At 37.1% G+C, this 14,997-nt stretch overlaps 2 protein-coding genes across 4 annotated transcripts; one reads left to right on the plus strand and one right to left on the minus strand.

Annotated features, from left to right (window-relative positions):
* Positions 1–862: 862 nt before the first annotated feature.
* LOC107719177 (interleukin-21 receptor-like) lies at positions 863–8,032 on the minus strand. 2 transcript variants are annotated; one of them, XM_016526549.1, is made up of 10 exons: positions 7,863–8,032; positions 7,740–7,775; positions 7,326–7,449; positions 6,993–7,101; positions 6,668–6,864; positions 5,902–6,047; positions 5,498–5,748; positions 4,495–4,588; positions 1,545–2,517; positions 863–1,342 (listed from the first exon to the last, which is right to left on the minus strand). In XM_016526549.1, the coding sequence occupies exons 1-9, from the start codon at positions 7,878–7,880 to the stop codon at positions 1,828–1,830; spliced, it is 1,665 nt and encodes a 554-aa protein (XP_016382035.1). In that variant the 5' UTR covers positions 7,881–8,032; the 3' UTR covers positions 863–1,342; positions 1,545–1,827. The 2 variants fall into 2 exon arrangements, with proteins under 2 accessions (XP_016382035.1, XP_016382036.1); XM_016526550.1 differs by lacking the exon at positions 7,326–7,449 and having other exon boundaries at positions 7,740–8,031.
* Positions 8,033–8,614: 582 nt separating this feature from the next.
* Positions 8,615–12,644, plus strand: LOC107719178 (SUMO-conjugating enzyme UBC9-B). Of its 2 annotated transcripts, none has more exons than XM_016526551.1 (7): positions 8,615–8,826; positions 10,995–11,089; positions 11,168–11,251; positions 11,518–11,590; positions 11,689–11,798; positions 12,094–12,173; positions 12,267–12,644. In XM_016526551.1, exons 2-7 carry the CDS (start codon positions 11,024–11,026, stop codon positions 12,325–12,327), a joined length of 474 nt encoding a protein of 157 aa, XP_016382037.1. In that variant the 5' UTR covers positions 8,615–8,826; positions 10,995–11,023; the 3' UTR covers positions 12,328–12,644. The 2 variants fall into 2 exon arrangements, with proteins under 2 accessions (XP_016382037.1, XP_016382038.1); XM_016526552.1 differs by having other exon boundaries at positions 8,615–8,703.
* Positions 12,645–14,997: the final 2,353 nt, after the last annotated feature.

Raw genomic sequence — 14,997 nt, forward strand, 5'->3', positions numbered from 1 at the left:
CTCCGAATATTAGTTCATCAGTGTAGGTTTTCAGTGACCGAATCTTGAACTTTAACTTATCAAAAAATATGCACAGATGAAACTTTTTTTGAACAGGTCACCTGACATAGTAAAAACCACTGACCTTTTGGCATGTCTTTTTCAATGGACTATGATTTGGCATGCACTAATTCTACTCTTGCACACGCAGAGGTTGTGTGGTTAATTTGGCAAAATTGTAAATGCATAATAATTCAAAATGCTTTCCATCATTCACACCAAGAATGCTAACTATATTAGCATGAACACCAATGCACAATAAAGTTCTGTTTATTATAGAAGCATGCTGCAATTCTGTGGACTGCACTTTAAATGCTTGAGCTTGTTAAAGCAGAATGGATTCTGATTGGCTGTCAATGCCTTTATTGTACATCAGCTGGAAAATATCATTCTGAAAGTGGAATCGTACCTCTATGTTGTTAGTTGTGGTGTGAATTCGCTTAAATTTAGAATGATTTTTAGAACTTTGCGGTTGTCATTCTTGGTGTGACGGGCCTTAAAAAACACTAATTATGGAATCCTGCCTCAGAGTAAAAATTTATTATTTAAAAATCAACTACGACTTAATTTGTTGCGATTTTAAGCTATAAAGTCACAATTCTCTTTTTATGCATTGGTTTGAAATCGGAGATGTTATTTCTTGTAATTGTGACTTTATTTCTTGTGACCTCTTATCTCAGTTGTAATACATCTGCAAATGTAATTAGGCCTATATATTTTTTTTTTATCTTAAACTTTCTCACCATTACTACATAGTTTTTTTGTTTTTTTTATTCTTTTACTTTCAGTCAAAAATGGACTTGCGTTTTAAAATGTAGTAGGATTTCAAAAGTAGGATTTGAAGAGAGCAATTCATGGGATTCTGAAGTTATTGTGACAAAGTCACATTAAGATAGTGTTACAATATTTTACTGAAATATAAAAATAGAGTATGACAGAAAAAGTACAACCCAGTCCATTAGAGTGACAAATAATTATTATTAGTAGCACAACCTCTGACTACAGAACTTAATCAGGTTAGACACCATATTGAATTTAACACCGATTAAAACGAGGCTGTGAAGGACAGGCTTACAGACTTTACAATGTCACACACTGTATAAAGGTCGTAGGTCAGGTCTTTTTCACAATTCACAACTGTTTTATAAAATTTGTCAACTACATTTTTTTCATCAGCTGAACAATTGGTATATTGTCAAACAACACTACAATCCTTTGAACGCACTGTACTTTATTCTCTCACAGCCTCGTTTCCAATCCTGTCATATTAAATATGGCGCTACCTTGACTAAAGTCTATAGACCTAAAGCAGGGGTATGCAAGTTCGGTCCTAGAGAGCCGCAGTCCTGCAGAGTTCAGCTCCAACCCTAATCAGACACACCTGAACAAGCTAATCAATGTCTTCAGGATTACTAAGGCTATAGGCAGGTGAGTTTTGTTTTCAGGGTTGGAGCTGAACTCTGCAGGACTGCGGTTCTCTAGGACCGAACTTGCCTACCCCCGACCTAAAGGAATGATAGTATGCAAATTGAGATGCAGCCACACATACTGTCCTGCAGTTTTAATGTAGACCAATGTCCTGTGAATGATCACACAGCTGACGTCTAAGGAGTCCATTTATGCCACAAATACAGTTCAGTGTAATAAAAAACAGCTCACAAACACATTGTGAGCAAGTTAGGTCCAACCAGTGAAGTCTTCAAACAATTTGTAGATGCTTTCACTTTCTATTGTCTATTATTCAGCTGTGATTTAGTTTGTTGTAGCAATAGAAACTCCCATGAACAGCTACTTTCCATTGCTGTGGGCATCAACTTGAACTGATGTAAAAGCCACCCACTGTTTGACATAATTTGAACGGGAGCGTCCCACGCCACCCAGCGATGAAGTTTCGATCTGCTCGTTTCCATCAAACGCAGAGGGGCTGGAACAGTCTGACTCCAGAAAGCCACTGTCTATGGTGTCCAAATCCAAACCCATTTGTGGGTAGCCGTCATCGGACTGCTCATTAGAACTGTAGGAGTCCAGCGAGACCCGCTCGATGTTCTCCAGGTCGTGCTCCTGTAGATGCCAGTCATCAAAGTCTGAACCCTGTAAACTCCTCCTGCCGTCTGGTACAAGAGGCTGCCTGTCATCCATCTCGGCCGCTCTCTGACTGGCGTCTTTGCCGTTGAGGAAGTCCTCTAGGCTCCGTCTGTGACTGTCACCGGACCAGTCGGCCATGACGCCCTCCTGACCGGATACTGTAACGGTGTCCATCGATATGTGGTCGCCGGAGTGTGCGAGGCCTTGACTGTTGCTGCCAAGGAAGTAGAGTTTAGATGAGTTTTGACCCGCCGGACCAAAGTCCCGCTCGCCGGTCCTGTTAGCTGGTTCCTCTGAGCTTTCATTCTGCTGCTTCTCACAAAGCACCTGCAGAGTGGTGCTCTTCTCAGGAATATCAAAGCTGTTGAAGGTCAGGACTGGTCCGACCCATCTCTGAAATAAAACACAAGATCCTTTTTCATTTTGTCATAAAAATACATTTCTGTATGCCCCTCTCAAAAATATAAACATTTTAATTCTTAAAAACATTTTCATCTAGAAGTGTACTGGTGATGTGAAATATATACACTATCATTCAAAAGTCTGGAATCAGTAAGACTTTTTATAATGTTTTTTGAAAGAGGTCTCTTATGCTCACCAAGGCTGCATTTATACAGTAAAAACTGTAATATTGCAAGATATTACAATTTACAAGAACTGTTTTCTATTTGAACATATTATAAAAATGTCATTTATTCTTGTGATTTCAAAGCTGAATTTTCAGCAGTCATTACTCCAGTCTTCAGTGTCACATGATTCTTCAGAAATCATTCTAATATGATGATTTGCTGCTTGAGAAACATTTCTCCTCCTCCTCATTATTAGTATTAGTATTAGTAGTACTACTATTAGGCTATTGATATTGAAATGATTTGTGCTGCTTAATATTTTTGTGGTAAATCTTGATCGACTCTTTGATGAATAATAATAATAATAATAATAATAATAATAATAAAAATTCAAATCAACATTTGACAAACGTTCTATAAAATTATAAATGTCAATGTCACTTTTGATCAATCTAATGCATCCTTGCGGAATAAAAACATTTAAGACTTTACATATATAAACTATATATCTTAAAGCTGTATGAAATTCTAAACCAAATGAACTTCCTAAAACACTGTCTGATTAACATCAAACCACTTCTTCACAAACGACGCCTACTTGCAGATAACGCAAATGACATCCTAATCAACTTAACCATCATTTCCTGACTTAAAAATGTGTTAATAAAAATAAAAATAAAAAATTAAAATGCTTTTACATCCGTATGAATGGCTAGTAAATGCTCCTCAACACATGAAGTCATGAATCACAAAGCAACATTTGTCGTGTGTTTGGTCCACACAGAATGAAAACTAATTTTCTAAACACTAAACAGTACAACTACACAAAATATAAATAACATAAGGTAAAAAGCAATGTTCAATTATTTCAATCATTAATTTTGTAGCATATTCTCAGAAATCTATTTTAGAATAAGAGGGGTTGGAAAATTACAGCGGTGTCACGGAACAATTTACAGCAAACACGGAGCAGATCAAAACACTTATCCCACTAACACCTCTACTGTTTTGACACAGTATGTAAAATTATTCTATTTTAAGTATATCCTTTTGGAATTATTATTATTTAAAAAAAAAAGTTATGACGACGTTTAAGGTTTTAAACTTTCCATTTGATGTCACACAGCTCTCGCTGTTGTTAATGTAGCGTGTTACTGACCCCTACTGGAATACGTGTTCACTTGCATGTAAAAAAAAATCATACAACTGCCACAGTTCCTCAGTAACAGTTTACCGAAACAAAGCTGGTACCACAAGTCTTGCAAGTTCACGACACTGCCACATTTCATAACGCTTAGGTTTTATAGAAATCCTCAGAAATGCTGTTACTATTAATATCTTAAAGTCCTCTGAGGGACAAAAATAACTCAAGAATTAGCTCTCAAACCTTTTTATTTTTGTTGTGCCAAGCCTGAGATAAAGGGTAGTATTTTCAGCTCACACTAGCCTAACCCAGCGGAATATTTACTAAATTCCCCTTTAGTTAAAAACAACCATTTATAACTACCCACCTTATCAGAGTTTGGGTTTGAACTCATAGTACTTTCCATTAGAGGGGAAAACTGCTACTTTCAGTTTTCGCGTTTAACGCAATCTCAACCAAATGTTAAGCGAGCCCTCCTGTCCCTTTGAAGCCCCTACAGACTGACTCATTTGAAAAATGTCACATTCCCCTGTTGCAAGTGAGGTTAAGCACGTCGCTCTTCTGAAAGTCCCCTGACAAGACATGTTATCGTGCTCACACACAGAGACTTCTGCTTGTGCACCAGAGATTTATACACAAAGTCAAAAGAAAGCATACCTTAAAGTCTCCTTGATATGTATGGTAGAGTGGTGTGAAGTACTCATAAGGGCTTGGGATGTGTTGCCATAAGGACAGCTTTTTGATGCCCCCTCTGTAGATGCAAAGAGACAAAGTGTTATAGGACTGAAGTGTAGTTTGGTGGATGCATTAACAGGCTGCTATTGTAGGACACAAAGTCAAGTCAGCTTTATTTTTCATAGCGCTTTATACAATGGATACTGTTTCGAAGCAGCTTCATGCAACATTAAAATGTGAAAGTAGCAGAATCAGTTATGCACACTTTAAAAATGAGGCAAATCCAAATTCTGCCACAAACACATGCTGATTATGTGCTGAAAGAGAAATGGAAACAGTGGCTGTCATGAGAAATGTTGAGCTTTATGCACTTGCAGAGCTTGTGCGTCTGACTTCCTCCAGTTTTTGACCTACATGAAAATAGATTGTCTGCAAAAACATATCTGCTGCTGTTGTGGTTTTCGTGAACGTGGGAGGTGAGAGGACTATTCATATACGGTAAGCGCCGTCATATCGATTACTGGAAAACTCATTTAGAGGAGGCGCTATCGAAATTTAAGATCATACTCGTCTATAGTCTTTTATTCAGCCCGCCACTTTGTGGGATATCAGGCAAACTTCTCAGCACATTATCTTTCAGATTTTTAGGAATGAGTGAACTGATCTAGATAGTTTTAAAGGTTAATACAGGCTTCACAGGCATATGACTTACAGATAATAAAGTGACTCATAAATTGACTAACAGTCATAACAAAAGATGAGTTTGCTTCACTTCTCCATATTCCACAAAGTGACTTCTCTACAATTTGTACAATTCCCTAAATGTGCCTCATGGCCTTTATAAGGAGCCAAACTTCTTGATTTCAATTTTGTCTTTGTCAAGTAAACAGTTTGCACTGAGAAAGGTCATTTATTTCAGACTAACGCATATCTGAACTGAAACAAAGTGAAATATTGGACAAATAAAAGTAAGATTGATACTCACAATTTCCCACTGTACAAAAGCAACACCACCATCACAACAGGAAGTGCCAACAGCAGGAAATAGTACTGTTCTGACTGTGGAGAGTCAGATGTCCATTCAACACTGCTGCTCCATTCACTCCACATGGATGTAAAAGTTGAAGGATGCACTGCAACCTGAACTTCTGCCACATACTGCCTTCCTGGCAGGAGTTTTTCACTGAGGATAACCATTGATTGTTGGTTCTGCTGCAGGGTGTAAATTTGTGCCATCTGAGGAAGCATCACATGGTATTCAGAAAAAATGTCAGCTAAACAGGCATGATTTTATATTATGCATATAATAACACACAGAGAGAGAGAGAGAGAGAGAGAGAGAGAGAGAGAGAGAGAGAGAGAGAGAGAGAGCAAAAAAATTAGTTTTACCTTATCTGGGTCACTTTTAGTTCGTAATCGTACTCCGTAGTATAATTTTTTATACAGAAAGTGTTCTGTATAAGCCACATCCCAAGTGAGGTTAAAATCCCCATCAGTTTTTGTAATGGTTAGGTTGAAAGGTTGTTTTGGTTTAACTATGAAACGAAAAGAAAACCAATGTTAGTGCATTGTACACAAGTAACCAAGACTATTGAAATACAGTGGGGTCCAAAAAGCCTGAAATTGCATTAAAAATCTTGTACCAAGATCTCATTTCAACCAGAATGTTTTAGGGTTTTAAAAAGGTTATGATCATTAAAGCTCAAGATGCTCTTTGGATCAGATCATGCTGGAGAACATGATCATCAGGTTCGGCACTAACTGAGCAAAAGAGGATAAACCAAATACTATGATATATTGACAATCATTATATTAAACGATAAAATCTTTGAACATTCGGAACATCTTTGAACATTCGGATCTCACTGTATCCACCTTATTATGCAAAGCAGAAGTGAGCTATTTTTTTGTGAACATACAAGACTTATGATTCATTAACCACTATAAGAATAGCAAAGTGTAGTAAACCGTAACACTCCCTGCAGTGCATTTATAACGACAATACATATACAGCAGCATAACATTGTTTTTGTGCTGCTAAAATAATCTGAAGCGAACGACACCGGAAGTCTTCAAGTTACAAAAGCCCACCCACGCTCTTACGTAAAAAATTAGGTGGATATGACGTTTACACCAAGTAGATATCGGGACATACCAGATTTGTATAAAACAATATTTTCAGAGTGACTCTTTGTTGGGGTCTCCATATTGCCTTGTTTGGCCATTTGTGTTACTATGACAGAGCAGTTAGTATCAAAGGACATTATCATATCCATATCCTCTGGCTCCATTGTGCACCAGGATTGTGGCGCTTTGATAGTGCAGCTCCCATTCACAGGCACAATTTCATCCCTGAAAAACATGAAAATGTGCCAATTAAACAACATGTTGCTCAATGGTAATGAGCAGGCTAGACAAGGTTTCAGCAAAATGAGTCACTTTAGGACTTAAAGTAAAAACACAATGTGCTAGATCTGTACCTGCAATCTGCCACAACGTGACACGAAGCTGCTCCTGCCGAGTCAGAATTGGAGCAGTTGAGCATGGAGATAAAGTCTGTGGTGCATGTCACACTGCACACGCCGTCATCTGCAAACAGTGATGTGAGAGGAAATGCGGTCAATCGAGCTACAGAAACGGTAGCATTTCTTCTCAAAGCAACACCTGAATAGGTCAAAGGACACCAGCTAAATCGCTTTTACTGCTGCAGCTACATCCTCTTGAGGGTGTCGTGTTTAAATGCTACGTCTGCACTTGTTTTATAAGATGTTTGATGTGGAGAGATGGATACATTGCAATAAATGTACACTTACTGCACTCAATAAGTCCACAAATTACAAGCAAGGCTATGGCTTGCCATAGAGCCATCATGGAGGAACAGGGAAAAAATCTGCGGTCAGCCCTGCTCAAATGCATTGTACAGAGTCCACATGCAAACTGAAATGAAAGTAAATATGTTTTTGCACTGCTGTTATGTATTAATGTGTATAAATTAATTTGTCGTCATTTAAATTCTAACAAATGTAAGAAAATAAAAACATAAACATTTTTTATACATATAAAATGTACAACACCATGCCAGTGATGTATTAGATATTTCTCCTCTTAATCATCATATATAGTTTAGTCTATAATCAACATATTTGTATTAAACAAGAAGATATTGTCGAGTTCAAAAAGACGAGCGAAAGTGCCTATAAAAGAAGTAGAGGAATTTTTAAACTTACCTTGATATTATTCCCATTGAATCGTTTTACAAAAATCTAAAATTTGAATGAAAATATGCAATTCTGTTGTTCTCAATCAAACACCGGTTGTACATTGCACAAGTCTTGACATTTATACCATGCCAATCTACTGATCAGCATGCACAGTCAGAGTGCTTGTGACGAAAATATGACATGAAGGATGTGGTTGTGGTTAAAACAAGAGCCTATTTGCAGATGCTCCGCCCCATGTGAGGCCAATTGAGGGTATTTCCTGTTATGTAGGTGCTGTCCTCAAGGGCCTGATAAAAGTGCAATGTCATCAAATTCTGATTTGGTTTCAGGACAGTTGATAACAGATAAATCTTGGCTTGGCATGAATTAAAAAAAAAAAAAAAAAAGTTGAATAAATATAAATGGAAAAAGCAGTGATAGTGTGTGACGTCTTATATTGTGGTGTCAGTGCTGTAATATACAATACTGAATTAAGCAAAACATTGCCAACAATTAGATTATGTTTTAAATATTAGACTCTAATATTTATTTCCTCAGTCATATTTACAACAAGAATACATCCGCGCTTGAGAGCTAAGAGATCATGTAGGTGTCTAAGAAATGCCTGACCAAAATGTTTTATTGTCTTAAATCAGTGGGTTTCTCTAACTAAAACATGCAGTAAGGAAGTTGAAACGTATTGTTATTGCACTAATCACATAATATTAATGATTATATTTTAATCAGTTTAATAGTTTTATTAGTCAATTATCAGTTATTTGTTATTAGTTTTGCTAAGCAAGTTTTGTTATTGCTTTGAATTGGACGTTCAGGTGATAATCATCAGCTTGTGTTTATAGATAATAGCTTGCAACTCATTCGCTTGTAATTAAAGGGAACAATCCATTCAGTTTGACTCGGGACATATGGATATTGTTGAAAGTTTCACACAGGCATCTGCGTGTGTGCTCAGGGGTCCTAATTATCTTGGGTAAATGTCTGTTTTCTTTTTTACAGGAGGGAAACTTCGATAGATTTTTTGCTTGGAGTTTGCCTTGAATTCCCAATTAAACGGTGCTTGGTGTAGAGTTCAGTACTCGTCTTCACTGAATAGGTATGTGTGACGTGAAAAACAGAGTTAATTTCTGAGCATTTACTGTAGTTTGCGGTGTTTTTGTTTGCGGCTCTTGTTAGCTAGCCAGCTATGCTAGGCTAACAGTTTATTCACACCGCACGCGACGCGACAAACTACAGTGCGCATGCATTATAATTCGGTAAATGCATGCATACATGTAGAGTAAACAATTCTGTGCATGTAGTTTTTACGCGAGCAGTTAATCGCAACAAAGCGTGATTTGGCTCATTCAAGCGGTTAAAGTGCGCAGTGAGGGATGCTGGTGTGCGGCATCGCGCTGAAAATGTGCATCTGACAGGTCCATTCATTCAATGCGCGTTATTCGCTCATTACTGTAATCAAACATAGACCAGCATATTCGTTATAGTAAACTGCTTTGATTGTGCTAACGATAGAAGCCCTGAATGTAATTTGCATGTTTAAGCCTTCACGCTTTTCCAATCATGCATAGTTTTTTTTCTTTTTTACTTATTATAGATTTTAAGTGTCCGCTAATTATTGCCCGCGATTTAATAAACATGTTTGATAATGGTTATCACTTCCTCTTACTAAGTTACACCCCCCTCCCCCCAAAGTCACACTTTTAGTTAGATTAAACGGTAGTTTTTTGGATGCGTTGGTTATGAGAACAGTGCATATTTTTAGCATTTTCGCTTCTCCATTTATATTTTGTTCTCACCAGAGATTTTTACTGTGCACCTTTATCCTTTATTTTAATTTTCCGCAATTTATAATAATGAACATGATTTTAATGATCAAGTCTGCATGAAATAAATTCCCCTCATCTGCTTTCTAAATGCATATTTTACACTAAAAATATGGAACAATGTACTGAATTACTATTACAGGCGTTTGACCTGTATCTTTTTTCTGATTTTAAATTGTTGTGTTTTAGGGTTAACAGAATATCAGTAAAATTAATGGGTAATGCATAATGTCCTGGCAGAAAATTGCCATTTTTTTTTTTTTGCATGTGCATATGTTCTGGGCCTTGAGCTTCTGGTGAAATGACAGACTTGCATTCATTTGAGTGCAGTGCCCACATTTCAATATCTTAATCAACAACCAATGGATAGAACCAAATCCCGTCCTTCATATTACTGTTTAGATAACCCATTATGCTGTATGTCACAATACTGAAGAAAAAAAAATTATATATATATTGCTCCTCCTGTTTCATTTTGGCTTTAATAACATCGACAGCCTCTGAAGATATTTAAAAATGGCATGTTATTTGGGTTGGATTATTATACCCCCCCCTGTATTTCGCTTCCTTTTCCACTTAACCTTTAAACTATTTTCTTACAGTAGTTTGGTTGTCGTTGAAAGTGTAAGAATTGTAAATCTTGCCCAACTCTGATTAGTTTTTTTTGTTTTTTTTTGACTCATGATGATGAGTACCAAACCTTTAAGGTTATTAATCAGGAAACCGTTTTGCTGTTTTTCATGTCATTGCATTGAAGGGAGCGCTGCACTATTCCTCCTTTTAGAAACCCCAGAGGACCAGGTTTTAGAATTGTATTAAATAGGGAAACCTATTAAATGGTTGATATGTTATGCGAGTGTATTACAACCTATTAATAACTACTGGTAAAATTAGAAAGTAAAGTTCACATACTGTACATAATCAGTAACCTAATGTTGAGAAAAGCCTTATTTGTATGATTTAGTCAGATCATCTATTAATGGAGAATGTGAAATGTACAATCATTCTGCACTAAACAGCGGTGTATTACAGTGTATTGCATATCACTATTGCTACAATTTCACTGCTGCATGTTCTTATAAAATGGAAACTAAAAAGCTCTCTATATTTGAGACACTATGGTGACACTTCTTCATTGGTGTGAACCCAGTGTGGTTTTAAAGGTTTACCTTTTATGGTAGGCTCAACCAATTGGCTGAACAAAATTTTCAATTTTGTTTATTTTATTAAAGGCCAAAATGCAATAAAATTCTGATAAATATTATTTGGAGTCTTTTTTTTTTTTCCTCCCCAATATTTGGTTTTGTAATAACTTTTATAAAGGCTCGATATAAAGTTGATTATTGACAAAATGCAGTTTTTGAAATTGCACACTGACTGTGCATAGCTTTACAGATACATGCATCTTATTTAAGAGAAAAACATTGTCCATGTTTTCCAGATTTTCAATCATTTTGTGGGCCACAAGTCATGTCTGGTATAGCATTAAGTCGTCTCGCACAAGAACGGAAGGCTTGGCGGAAAGACCATCCTTTTGTAAGTATGCAACGTTTCCGATCATAGATGTGCAGCATATATATATATATATATATAATTTTTTTTTTTTTTCCTCAGGGATTTGTAGCTGTACCAACAAAAAATCCTGATGGAACTATGAACCTGATGAATTGGGAGTGTGCCATCCCTGGAAAAAAAGGGGTATGTGTCAATCTGGCTGTAATGTTTCTATTCAAAATGTACTGTTTGTGTTCTATGAATACCACATTAATATTCGAGTTTGTAAGACCCATTACTATTTACAACTAGTATTTGCTTTCATCTTGAATGTGTCTTCTGTGAACTCTTTGTTTTGTATTTTTTTGTGGTTTGGATAAAAAAAAACATGTTTCGGACCTTGTATGCCCTTGTATTTATTATGAATGAAGATAATGGTAACTTAATTTCTTTTTTTTTTTTCTTTTCAGACACCGTGGGAGGGAGGCTTGTTCAAACTTCGGATGCTGTTCAAGGACGACTACCCTTCCTCTCCACCAAAGTGTAAATCAGATGTTTAGTGGATCTAATCCTTTGTTTGTACCTTGTAGTATGCACATTGTGTCTAATTATGGCTGGTTTTTGTAATGTGACTTCTACAGGTAAATTTGAGCCCCCTTTATTCCATCCGAATGTATATCCGTCCGGTACCGTATGCTTGTCTATATTAGAGGAAGATAAAGACTGGAGGCCTGCCATTACAATCAAGCAGGTAAGCTGTAAAGGTTGGAACCTTAAAGGTTGCACCGCTTTGTAAATTGATGGACGCGTTGTTAAATGCTCTTTAAATGGAACAGCCAATAACAAAGTGTAGTTCAAGATTATGTTTAAGGATGAATTATATTTTCATTGGATTTCATTTTCAGGTTTTTGTTTTCTAAATTGAACTTCAAATGTCATATTGATTTGTGGTGCATTTTAAAATCTCCCTTAAACCTAGTCTTCCATGCAATCCTGAAGAGGGCAGTGTTATCTCATAAAGCTCCGCAACTGATTTATATTTCTAGATCTTGCTAGGAATCCAAGAACTCCTTAATGAACCAAATATTCAGGACCCCGCACAGGCCGAAGCATACACAATTTACTGGTACGCACCTCCAGCTCAAATATAGTCTTGCCTGTTGACACTGAAATGCTTATTGCCTCTGTTATGAATCTTGTGTTTGCGTTTCTGTTTCAGCCAAAACAGAGTGGAGTATGAAAAAAGGGTCCGAGCACAAGCCAAAAAGTTCTCGCCGTAAACCGCAAGATTTCGCACTGTATTGGAAATGGGTTTTGACCAGGTCTCCTTGCCCCTGTTACTCCCCCCTTACAAATCCTATCCACTTCATACTAATTTACTGCTGGGCTTAAAGAAATGAATGTGTCGTGCCATTGTCAATCCACTGATGCTCGTCCTAACAAACTCTTCCTGGGGGTTTTAAATTTGGCCTTTTGTATAGTACCTTTTTCCTTTTGCATTTGGGCAGCAGAGATGCTCACACAAAGTTGAGTGAGTTGTGGATTTTTTTTTTTTTTTGGGTGGGTGGGGTTACTTGGTAACAGTGCTACATATTTGCAAAAAAAGCCACAATAAACATCATCCACTTGCAGAAGAAATGATATTCCACAGATGCAGAGGTATGAGCATAAAACTGCTTTTCGTTTTGCTTAATCTTTGTTTTCTTTCAGACTGGCCTCCTAAGTCTCTTTCATGGTTTTTAATAATTTAAACCTTGCTATTAATGTCAGTATTTCAACTGCTGTAAAATGTTACTTTTATACTTCCTTTACTTTGGATTAGTGTCTGTAGAGAGATTTCCATTCCTGATGCAGGCAGTGTACTAAGCATGTACCATTCAGTATGATAGCGTTGTGCTGCCTCGGCCGTCTGTGTTTTGCAAAAGAAGAAAAAAAAGACTTAACGTAAAAGGCCTCTGAATCAAATGGTTAGTTAACCGCTGCATCAGTCTCTTTGCGTTCATATGGTGTTTTGTTCATGTAAGTGTATAGAGTAAATAAAATGTTTATACAAAGCCAGTTGTGAATGCAGGTATGTTCTTCTCATGACTGGATTGATTTCAACCATCTTGAAAGGTTTTTTTAATGGTCACTTTTTAATGTTTGAATGCCACTGGAATGAGGTTTGGTTTACTGTCATATATAGTGAATGGAAGCAAACACCGAAAATTGTGAATTTGAGTTCACTCTTGTCTCTGGAGCTGCAGTATGCATGACAACTCTGGAAACTTGTTATTGATAGCAGTAATTATATAGATTTTATTGTTATCGTCATTTCTTTGAGTTAAATTTGAAAATGGGCAGAAATGAGAAGACCTAAAAAAATCTGATTTAATAATTGTGTAATAAGTGTTTTATAAAATGTCAAGTAGTAGACAGGAATTGGAAAAATAATTTGATCAACTTAAAAAAAAAATAGTACAGTCATGGCCAAAAGTTTTGGCAGCGACAAATAGTGTTTTGCAAAGTTTGCTGCTTCAGTATTTAGATACTATACCCCCCCCCCACATGTTTGTGGTAAACTGAACAAAAAAAAAAAGGCATGTAAGTTTTAAAGGCTTTTATTGGCAAAAAAGTGTCAATATTTACAGTGTTGACCCTTGTTCTTCATAACCTCTGGCATGCTGGATATTAGCTTCTGGGCCAAATCCTGACTGATGACGATCCATTCTTGCCTTATTAGTTCTCAGAGTTTATCACAATTTGTGGGCTTCTGCTTGTTCACTCGCCTTTTGAGGACTGACCACAGGTTCTCTATGGGATTGAGATCCGGGGAGTTGCCTGGCCACGGATCCAAGATTTCAATGTAATGATCTTCGAGCCACTTCTTTATCACTCTGGCTTTTTGACATGGTGCTCCATCATGCTGGAAAATGCATGGATCATTACCAAATTGCTCATGGATCGTTGGAAGAAGTTGCTCTTGCAGGACGTTTTGATACTATTCTTTATTCATGGCAGTGTTTTTGGGCAGAATTATGAGAGAGCCCACACCCTTGGTTGAAAAGCAACCCCACACATGGATGGCCTCAGGATGCTTCACTGTTGGCACAACACAGGACTCATGGTAGCGTTCACCTTTTCTTCTCCGAACAATCGATTTTCTAGATGTCCCAAACAGTCGGAAGGGAGCTTCATCAGAGAAAATCCCAAAGAGTCGGAAGGGAGCTTCTTCAGAGAAAATAACTGCACCAGTCTTCTGCTGTCCAATCCTTGTACTTCCTGCAGAATTTCAGTCTGTCCTTGACGTTTTTTTTTAGAGAAGTGGCTTCTTGCTGTCCTTCTTGACACCAGGCCATTGTCCAAAATTCTTGGCCTCACTGTGTGTGCACATGCTCTCACACCAACCTGCTGCCATTCCTGAGCAAGCTCTGCACTGCTGGAGACACCGAAGCGATGATGGCTGCACGTGTTTCTTTGGAGGTAACCATTGCTAACAAGAACACAATGATTGGAAGCGCTTCTTCCCTCCTTTTATAGCAATCAGTCTGCTCTTACAATCTAATTAGTATGATAGTGATTTCACCTGACTAGTACTCATTCACACTTTCACATGTTTTGCTGATATGATTAGTCAATTAATGTTAGCAATGTAGCGAATCAGCTCATTGGGGAAATATGAATAATTAATCATAACTAGTTATAATTAATTATAAATATTTAGATCCGCTGTAAGTATTTACTTGACCTCTCAGGGTCAACTGTCAATTCTAAGAACGTTAATTTCCTGGTTAAGGGAAATAACTTTCTTACTGTACAACTCTACACAGAGCCTGTAGCATAAATCTGCAGTTATGAGCAAACAATGACCAACGTCAAGTGTGATACAAGTAAGACTTTATTAACTACATAAACACTTAAACTAGTCTAACATACTACATAAACACATAAACTGGTCTAACATACACATA

Source organism: Sinocyclocheilus rhinocerous, unplaced genomic scaffold, assembly GCF_001515625.1.
Source record: "Sinocyclocheilus rhinocerous isolate Xijiao unplaced genomic scaffold, SAMN03320098_v1.1 scaffold2982, whole genome shotgun sequence".
Lineage (NCBI taxonomy): Eukaryota > Metazoa > Chordata > Actinopteri > Cypriniformes > Cyprinidae > Sinocyclocheilus > Sinocyclocheilus rhinocerous.

Excerpts from the sequence above, each read along its gene's own strand:
- LOC107719178 (XM_016526551.1), top strand. The coding sequence starts at position 11,024 with ATGTCTGGTATAGCATTAAGTCGTCTCGCACAAGAACGGAAGGCTTGG. Across the intron at positions 11,252-11,517 it reads CCATCCCTGGAAAAAAAGGG|ACACCGTGGGAGGGAGGCTT; the intron begins GTATGTGTCAAT and ends TTTTCTTTTCAG. Across the intron at positions 12,174-12,266 it reads GAAGCATACACAATTTACTG|CCAAAACAGAGTGGAGTATG; the intron begins GTACGCACCTCC and ends TTTCTGTTTCAG.
- LOC107719177 (XM_016526549.1), bottom strand. Across the intron at positions 7,102-7,325 it reads TTGTGGACTTATTGAGTGCA|ATGACGGCGTGTGCAGTGTG; the intron begins GTAAGTGTACAT and ends CACTGTTTGCAG. Across the intron at positions 6,048-6,667 it reads TATTGTTTTATACAAATCTG|TTAAACCAAAACAACCTTTC; the intron begins GTATGTCCCGAT and ends TTCGTTTCATAG.